This window comes from Antrostomus carolinensis, unplaced genomic scaffold, assembly GCF_000700745.2.
Source record: "Antrostomus carolinensis isolate BGI_N321 unplaced genomic scaffold, ASM70074v2 scaffold7368, whole genome shotgun sequence".
In the NCBI taxonomy this organism is placed as follows: Eukaryota; Metazoa; Chordata; class Aves; order Caprimulgiformes; family Caprimulgidae; genus Antrostomus; species Antrostomus carolinensis.
This window is the reverse complement of record NW_010334942.1, coordinates 2,184-12,451: the sequence shown is the minus strand read 5'-3', so window position 1 is coordinate 12,451 and position 10,268 is coordinate 2,184. Positions and strand designations below refer to the sequence as shown.

The 10,268-nt window shown below is 37.6% G+C and overlaps 1 protein-coding gene across 1 annotated transcript in view; it reads right to left on the bottom strand.

The window, feature by feature from the left end:
• Positions 1-10,268, bottom strand: part of METTL14 (methyltransferase 14, N6-adenosine-methyltransferase non-catalytic subunit) — a gene marked incomplete at its 5' end in the record, with an annotated part of 22,247 nt that overhangs the window by 9,830 nt on the left and 2,149 nt on the right. The window contains 4 exons of the mRNA XM_010174351.1: positions 1,209-1,350; positions 2,926-3,016; positions 5,483-5,570; positions 5,966-6,046. Of these exons, the coding sequence (XP_010172653.1) occupies positions 1,209-1,350; positions 2,926-3,016; positions 5,483-5,570; positions 5,966-6,046 (402 nt within the window). The remainder of the gene's footprint in view (positions 1-1,208; positions 1,351-2,925; positions 3,017-5,482; positions 5,571-5,965; positions 6,047-10,268) is intronic.

The following is a 10,268-nucleotide window of genomic DNA, read 5'->3' as shown; positions in this document are numbered from 1 at the left end:
AAAGATACAGGATGGAGTTACTTATCAACACATCTTGAGTGTTTCCTTCTTTACAAGCATCTACACGTATTACTACAGAAGGAACCTTAAAATCTTTTCTCAGACTCAATTCCCTAAATGTTTACTAGAACACAATAAAACAAGAGCACCTATGGTGATCTTGAAAAAGATCACTTGTTGCATATTAAGATCTCTCCTTGTTCCCAAAAAGGACTCAGAAATCAACATAATTTCAAAAAAACCCTTTGACATGACCAAACAGTAAGGGAATATACAAATACAAGAAAGAAATTCCACAAGTGAGTTTCATCTATTTTGTTAAGCTTCTCAGAATTACAGTTGGTTTGACTGTTAAAACTTCCTCCTGTCTCCATTTAGCTAAACTATAGCAGTCACTCTGTCACCTAATGACCCCTCCCCAGCTGAGAACAGGAATCAGGAAAAGGAGAGGAGGCCCACGGCTCGAGTGAAAATAGATGTCATGGAACAAAGGTATATGAAGTTATACTTGGCCCAGTCCAGGGATGGAGAAGCCCTCCTCCCAATCAGGAAACTCCCCCCTTTCTAACGAGTGTGATGTTTATGGTATGGGATTCACCTGTTAGCCAGCCCAGGTGAGCTGCCCCAGCTGCTGCCCCTCCCAGCTCAAGCACCTGGCTGACTTGAAAGCCAACAGCCACATCCCATGGCTGGCCTGGGATTCCATCCCAGTGAGACCAGGGCACCTACCCAATCAGTACTCTGGAGAAAGGAAGCATGTCAGTGAAGCACACTCATCTACTCTTTTGACTAAAAAGAGATCAGCATATTAAAAAGCATACCCCAAAAATCTCTTTGAGAATTTCAGTAAACAAGGGAATAGTTATTACAATGGATATTCTGAATTTTGAAAGCAAAAACCAAACAGAAAAGAAAACTCATGGAATTTAAGAGTAGGGAGAAAACCCACTACTATTAGATTTAGGCATTCAACCAGGCTTAGGGAGAACAAAAAGGTATATTTAATTCATTAAACTCCTCCTAACACAAGCAGTGCAGGTATGCATACACTATAAAACTTAGTTTTTATAAGAAACTAGACTCAAAAAAAAAAAATCCCATTTTTCCTTAAAATACAACTCTAAATCATTTTGATACCAAATTAAATCCTCAAACTACTTGCTCAACTCCATGTATAAAATCCTTTTCACAGCAAGAAAAATACTTACATCATCCCAGGTCCAGCATTTTTCATTGGCAGTAATACCAGTCTCCCGGTAGTATTCTTCCAGTGGTGGTTCCAGCAGAATCACATCAAATTTGGACTTCAGTTCCCTAATATCAAAAGCCTCCAAGTCTGCTTGTAAGTACCTGTTTAAACAAAAGATGATAGATTGCTTGGACAAGTTGTAATAGTAGTTTGAAAATTACACTCCACACAGCACTGCTGTGTAGCCAGTTAAGAGCAGGGTCTCCTGTGTAGCTCATACAGCTCAAATGCACTAAATCCAGAGGATAACACATTCCCACTTAACCTAGGCTGGATGCTGTTGCATTAGAGTTCTGTTTTTAGAAGTAGTCTTTTTCTCAGTAAACACTCTTTAAGATTCTAATTTAGCAAGCAGGAAACACCCACACAAACTGTGCAACAACGTCTATTAAAGAATTACTGAACTTTCTGTACATCCAAGGACTATATAGGAGAAAACATCCATATTTAAGAAGCAAACACTCACTGGCTAACAGACCTCTGTTTTGCTTCACTTGGGGAAAGTGGCATATTTTTAGAATTGCTATTTATTACATGTTATGTTCAGAAGATTCTGAATACTGGAAATGTGGTTACTTTTCATATAGTAGAAATTTATTTCTCTATCCCTTTAACAAGATCAATGTTTGGGGGAATTATGCTTCCATTAAATACACATTCAAATGCACTCTTACGACTGGCCTCTGCACCTGCCCACCACTCTCTGCTGTATCACTGTAAGAAAAAAATTACACTGCCCTTCCCTCAATACCTTTAACCTTAAAACAGCTGATGAGCAGACCACCACCTCCTCCTTCCTAAGAAAGTGTCTGGAATAAGTTATTATTCCGTAAGCGTGTTCGCTGTTAGCAGAAGGCAGCATTTGATTACTACTCTTTTCCCCTTTTGCACTTTGAGGTTAAGAACGCCAAAACGCATCTCACTTCAAAACATCAAGTTGAGTTTTGCAGTTTGTATCTCAGTCGTTCACACAACTATTTCAGAGGTTTTCATGTGACTATCACAAAATAATGCTATTTTACTCGGTACAGATTAGGACTACAATATATTAAAAGCATGAGGTTCACATTCAGATGGGTTCAAAGTCCTGGGAGTAACATGCTGCACACTTGTACTGTGTCTAACGTTCAGCAAAAATTCAAAGGTAATTAAAAGTTAATAGTACAAATCTCTTCCAGCCAGCCTAAACTTTCTTTGGTCTTAAACCACTAAGTAACATCTGATTAATAGATACTAAGATAATAGCTGGACATTGTGCAAAAAAAGCTGTTACAAGAACAACTGAGGTTATAGTAAGAGGCTAATTTTTTAAAGCTTTTCTTGTTATTGTAAACTGAATGATATGAGATTCACAATCAGATGATGTTCTTTTAGTTCCCAAATTAAAGCCTGTAGCCCAATCAGTTGTCAGTTCAGTCTTAAAAACCAAAGCTTTAGATACTATAAATAATCACACACTAGAAAGAAAATCTAGTTTATATACTATATTAAACATCTAGATTAAACTAACAAAAACTTATTTTATTCTTCTGAAGTTTCAATTGATTAATCTGTATATACAAACAGAAATAGAAAATGTAAATTCTGAGCAGATGCTAAAGATAGAGATTTGCAAAGCAGACAGCTAACTTCAAACAGGTCTGGAGAAGAAAGGCATTTTGCACAAGAACACTTACATGGGAGGAGTGTTAGATTTAGATATCAGCTCATCCTTCAATCTGATGAGCTCTCTAAGTTTTGGATATTCTTCAAACCTATCTGCTAAGCCTAAGAAGAAGAAAACATGAAGTTAACAACTACTTGGAGAGTAAATCTGTACCCATTAAGCATTTTCCAGTATTCTGAGTAGATCCAAATGTTAATACTTAGCCTCATTTTAATTTTTGTTAGAACACACCAAACCCTTCAGAGCAGTTTTTTCACACAAGCCCCCTGCTGTTAGCGACTGTAGTGTCTATGCTCTCATCTTCTCTAGAGCACTACAGTGATCAGGAGTTCACAACTCCTTTTATCAGAAGGAAACAATCTTTCATTTAAACTAAAAGTGCCAGAATGATGACAGAAAGTTCCTTTGTTATCTCGCCCATCCATAAATTTATATTAAGACCTAATTAACATTTACTTACTCTTATTTAACCTTTGAAGACTACTTCTAAGGTGGCAACTGGGGTGTGGCTAGTTCTCTTAGGCAATCCTTATACTGAGATTTGATACTCTGGTGCCAGTCATGAAGATCTGAATACGTGTATATTTATTTATTGGGTTCCTAGACTCAGATTTATGATGTTAATTTTCAAACCTTTCATATGTACAGAATGCAAAAGGGAGATCCCTAATTAGGTTTTCTGCAGCAAACTTTAAAAAAACAAAAAAAAACCCAAACAAACTTTTCAGTATATTACATTCCCCCTTCAAAAAGTAAGTAGAGACAGTATGCTTTTGTTATTGCTAGCAGTAGGCTCAGTTCAGCTTTAGCTGGAATTATTTACAAAGCTTCATGTTCATTTAAATTTACAACTTTAAATGGTCCTAATCCATGGAGGAAAAAAAAAACAACACCCAAACCCACAAACCCCACAACCCTTCATCCCTCTCCTTATTTTAATTAAAACTTCTGAACTCCCAACCCTTGCATCGCACCAGTGAAAGCAAAGTTCTTCGTATCTGACCTTATTATCCCTAACTACATGTGCATAAAACACACAAAAATTACTTTAATTCTTTTCCCTAAATATGTAACGTCTTAAAAACACTACTGTGATTCTTCTGATTTCCACTGCTGTGTTGCTTCCAGCCAGTGCAAGTCAAATACTCCTGACCAGCAGAAATGGAAGCCAGTTTCTAGCCAGCAGCTAAGCAATAGACGGAGAAGAATTTTCAATCAAGATGACTTCAGTTGTTTAAGAAAGAAAAAAAAGAGAGAAAAAAAAAAAGAAAAAAGCAAACCAACCAAACCAAACCCCACAGGTTGCTCCCTCTCTTCCAAGAGCAACATCAAACAGATGTAACTGGGTGTTCTGGCACCACTACTTCCCAACAGCTTTGTGTAGGGTCATGTCCAATTATGAAGCAGCACCTAAGCAGAGTTTTGATCATCATGTAGAAAATGTATGCTAACCAAGATGCAACTTGACATACCTCATCTCTAATAACGGGTCTAGACTAACTGCTGCTGACACGTTCATTTCCATATTAACACTTGTAGAACAATTTGTCCTGTTCCTTCCCAATTCTTTATGCAGCAGAGAAGTCAGAGCAAACAATGTAAGCTGCTATTTCTTCATACTCATTTCAAAAAACAGTGTATAATTATTTCAAGTAAGTAAGTATGAGGCCCAGATGCTTTTCAGATAAAGACATAACTGAGCCAAAACTGCCCATTTTTTGTACTAAACATCCAGATGTGTTTCACAGAAGCATTCACAAAATACAAAGAAACAAACTAACTGCCTCAATAGGCAAACAAAATCCCTTTGGGCTGGCACCTATAAACACAAACACACTTGCCCTGACAATCTTGAACTTGATAAAATATAGAGAACTCTTGCAGAAAACTGCAGGGGGAGACACCCCGCTTTTTGAAAAAAAAAACCCAACAAATAACTACCATGGATCCATTCTTGGAAACAGGACCAAACTGTACCTTAGTTTTAGAAAGACTAAATTCAGGCCTAATAAAGTAAGATTTCAATAACAGGTTCGGTGATGGCTGGATGAATGCAAACTTAAAAAATAACATCCTCTAAACTCAGTAGTAAGTGGAGCCTTCTAATGAGTTGTCAGCAGTTACACAGTTTAGCTGGTACATATTATCCCTATTGCTTACTGACTAAAACACAAGCATTTTCCATACTGTACATGCTACATGCATTCTTGGAGGCGATACAGTCCAGGAACCAGTTCAACTGTATGTCAGTTATTCAAACTTCCAAAGGTTTCAAGATCTACTTTCTGGAATGAAGAGAGTTTAGCTTTGAAAAAAATCTTCCTGGTTAAGTACTTTCAAATAAAACTAAGAGTAAGAATAACCTTGCTAACAATCATCTCCTAACTGATTAAAACTAAAATAATTCATATAAATTTATGTATTGATACGTATGCACACAGAGAGAAAAACTATAAAGTATATGTATCCACATTTCCCAGTAACAGTAAGGAATTAAAAACAGGAAAAAAAAGAAGTGCTACCAAATAAAATGAGTTGTCTTTAAACAGTTACTGACTGTGACATACCAACATCTCTGATGAAGTTCTGGGGTCTGTGTCCTGTATCCACAAAATGTTGGCAGTAATCATTGTGTGGATTTAAGCTCTGAGTACCCTGGAAAACAAAAGGTTGGTCAGTGAGAGCAGCAGAGAGATAACTGGATATACACACACACTACATGTGTTAGTCTGATCAATGAGAAAGCAACAGATTTTTTTTTTCTTGTCAACACGCCTTTATAAACTATGCTAGTCAAGACCATCACTGTGTTTTCAGTTCTAAATCAGACCCACCATTACTATGGCTTATTATAAGCTGACCCAGATATTTACTCAGATCAATGTAAACACTAGTTACAGTCACATCTTTCACACAAAACTTGCATACCTGCGAATCCCAGTCAATTACTTCAGCCTTTAAAGCTGTATTTCAAATACCATCGACTGCAGAAATAGTTTAACGCAACTATACCAGCTTTGACTAGATTTCTAATTGCACAAGCAGCTCACCTTAAGAAAGGTACTGGAATCTTTGTAAATCTCTTCTTCATAGGGCAGGTTCTCTTCATCTTGCTGCAGCTCTACTTCATCCTTGGAAATAAAGCAGATTACATGCAAGATCATGTTGTTTCTCTCCTCATTATGATTCTGCTTCCTAAGGAAATAAATGGGCTGTCTACAATCACAAGTCTCCTAAAAGAGCAGATCATGAATGGTTCCAACTCCAGTTTTGGACAGTAGGAAAAAATTACCTATCCTCAGAAAGGTCTGTCTCTCTCTCATTAATGAGGACAGTGTTACTGGGAAAGGCCTCTGAAAGAAGAATAAAGTAAGAAATCTGTAATTTCTAGACCCTGACAGTGTAGACACTGCTTTACAAGTTGTACAACTTTTACATTTTGTCCCCAAAAAATTCCACTCCTTGGACTAAAGCAAATGATAGATTTTGTTGAAGTTCTTCTGTAGTTCAATCTTTGAATATTTATATCCATTCAATCATCTCTTATGTTCCAACCTTAGCAGCTGAAACCGTCTTCTCTATATAAATCTGTTAAAGTCCACACTTCTCAGAAACAGCACATGGTACAAGCCAGTTTTTCATTTGGACTGTCCCTAAAAGTAACTTTAAAATTCCCATTTGTAGTCTCCAAATTTACAGCAAACAGGTATTGTATTGCCATTTTTTTCCCCAGTTAGTGTGTCACCAACTGTTCATTCATCAGGTTTCTGGAATTCCGAGATCTGTCACAGTGACATACTCTGAACATCCAACACAGAACTCAGAGAGAACACAAACAGAGATTTGCTTCTTCGTGCCACTTTCTGTCTTCCCCCTGATCCTGAAACAACCCAGTGTATATATGTCTGTGTATATAATACATAAAAAACCCCTGAAGAACCACCAATATCATCTACCATATTTTGGAAGGATGGGTATTGGATTTCATACATTACTGATTTAAACAGAAATCTTAATCAGTTAATATAGCTCTTCACGTGAGGAGAAAAGCAGTCTCAAGGCTGAAATATTTTAAAAAATATACATTTTAACACACCGAAATAAAAGGGAAGATGGAGAACCAGATTTCTCATAGAAAAGAACTCAACTTCTCCCCCTGAACACACATCTTAAATCAAAAGATAAAGAGAAGAGGCTATTATTACTGCTGCACTTGCCCTATGCTACATAAGCTGTCTGAATGCAGAATGAAAAATCAAGTGTTCTCCCTATTTTGATCCTTCTAGCTGTTGAAATCTTAAAATAAGCTCTGTGTTCTTCCCAAATTGGAGCTTTGAACCAACTTCTGAAATGCCTGCTGTGATTATTAGGTCACAAATTCCCCCTTTCCATTATTCAGGTAAAGAACTTTCAGAGATATAGTCTCTTTTTCTGTGTTTAACCAGACCAAAACCAGAAAGATTGCCATCTGAAACAGCAATGGTGTTTACAAGGAAAAGGAAATGAACAGCAGAGAAGCAGCAGCAAGTGTTATTCAGGCAAAAAAAAGCTGAAAGCTTCAGTTTTACTAAAAACTGCTTATGCCATCATAAGCTTACACCTGTTTCCCCTCTTCTACATTCCTCTAAGTTTTAGCCTTCTGATGATAAGCACTTGTTAGAGACCTACTTCTGAGTCATCTCACTTCTCTTCATAAGTGATTTTAAAATCATAAAGAAAAAGCCAGTCTTGTGGCCACAAACAAAGAGCACACACCACCAGCCTTCAAAGGGAAAAGGACACAGGCAAAGCAGAGACTGAATGAAACTAACAATAATACAAGAGACTTGTATTAACCATCCTTGTTTTCCAGATCTGGTGTATTGTTGCTGAGTTAGGGAAACAAGAACTACCCACAATATTTAAGCATATAGTTTTTTCAAATGACTAGAGATACGTTAAGCAATTATCATGCTTCAACCAAGTAAGGTTTTCTCAGCCCCCAGAACAATGGCACGGAAGCATTCCAAGCTCACAGGCCCCTGCTTGCAGGAACAAAGTCAGGCAAACAGGGCGGTATCAGATTAGGCTGGCAGACAGCAAATCTGAGCCACAGGTATCTGTGTACTTCATATGAAGGTAAAACTCCATCATAACTTTTTGCCACAAAACACTGACGATCCCAGACAGTGATACAGGTTCAAACAACTGAGTAAATTCACCTGGGGAAGGGGAGAGGTGGAGCAATAATCACAACTCTCAGGGGGCTATCAGCAGATAATCTAGTCCCATCATCAGTCACTTCCAAACACAGAGCAGGGAGCTCAATTAACCCTAGTACAATTGTTACAGTTCCATAAAAACAAGAGTATTGTGAAAGTTCTTTAGAACCACAATTCAACTTTCTGACCTTAAAATATCCATTGTTCATTTTTGCCAACAATGCATCTCTTCTCTCCCACCTCTATGGTTTGCAATGCAGAATCAGGCTCCAAGACAGAAGTCAAGCTGCCAGCAGGAAGCTTAACAAGCAGCCTTGCTGCCTTTTATTTTCATATCAGTCTGATGTTTTAAGAACCATCCCTATAAATTTACACTTATTCTAAAAAAAAAAAAAAAAAACAAAAAACAAACCACCAAACAACAAAAAACCCACAAAAAACAACCTAAAACCAAAACCACAAAAACAAAAACTAAAAAGGTGCCTTTTTTGCATGAGATGTTCCTCAAGGGACATCTTTCTTTCTCAAAGATGATGAAAAATTATCTTTCATCTCAAAAATTGCTCACAGTTCCCCCATATGATGAAAAAGTCAATGTCACTGTTCAGCCTTCTCTCAAAACATGACGGTAAGGCAATTAGGTGTCATCAGCTCACTTCACTTTCCACTTGGAACTGACAGAAATTCTCTAAAATACCCAACCACATTTGTTTAAAGGTTTCAGGCCCACATCCACGCACTCTACCCCTGCAGATCTTGCACCATCACACTGCATCACAGTAATAACCATGTTGTATCTCCACAGTAACCCATCTGCACCGGCCATTGCAGATAGAAGCCCAGGCTCCAGCTAGAAGCTGGAGCAGTTGAGGTTTGAGGACACATTCATTTCCACCAAATCTGAAGTTAGGGCACAAAAATTTTAAACTACTTCAGAAAGATTAACTGATAACCATCATGTAGAACACAACACTGCAAGTTGGGGCTTTGAGACATACCAGTCACTTGATGTAGGAAATACTTCTTATTTCCTAATAAAACTGGCAAACTCGCCATATTTGTCTGCAACACTTAACTATTAGTTAAGTCATCGTTACTTTTGTCTAAGGAGTATTAAACACAATCCAACAGGACTTGATACCATAAGTATCTAGATTTTTGCATCAGTTCACATCACAAGACTAAATTTAAACAGGCTCAAAGTACTAAGGAAAAAGTTACATAAACACCGATAGGCTTTTACTGAGTTCTTATCTCCTTGCCCAATGGGGAATTAGCAACATCTGCAGAACACAGCTGACAACTCTGCTGTAGATGGTCTACTTGGGGGTTTCAAGGTTCTTAAATCTATTCATCTGCTCCACTGAAGTTGGTCTGAGCTAGTATTATTAAAATATTCTTCCATTTCAACAATATAGCAAGAGTCTGGCCACTTGCAAGGAGTTACAGCCCACCTCAGGATAAGCTTTCTCCATGCTAATGAAGAAAATGTTAACGATAAGATTCATATGTTTTACCAACTGAAGTGACTTATCCACACACATTTCACAGAAAAGAATTAGCTGTTTAACCACCAACTTGGAGAAGGAGTAAAATAAGCTGATATGAACTGATCACTAATGTGAGCACACTTCACAAACAGTGCACGTACTCTGTGAATCCCTCCTTTGAGATGGTGACTTAACTGGTTTGCTAAACAAGATGTATGGACAACAGTAGGGTAAAAAGAACGTCTCTCCATGTGACAGACTTTAAAAATTAGTCATCAAAAAATGTCCTGTCATACATTAACTTGGTTTTTTAGTAAGACAGAAGTAAGATAGACATTATTACAGAAAGATTTATAAGCCGGGACACAAATGTAACATCACCAAGGCCTCATATTTCAAAAATTACTATTTTTAGACATCCAAGAGAACAGCAGACACTGATTTCATAAATGCACTGACCTTGGTTCTACCTAACCACAGAAGCAAGGTTATGATACCGAAAAAGCCGGTCGGAAGAAACTCCCTAAGACTCGTTCGGAGTTTTAGGAAGCCGGCATTCTTTATTGCAGCGCCGGTTGCACAGGGGATCGTCCCACCTATCGTGCGTACCAACCTGTCCTCTACAAAAGCTTTATGCTGTCAGAACATGCATATTCATTTAA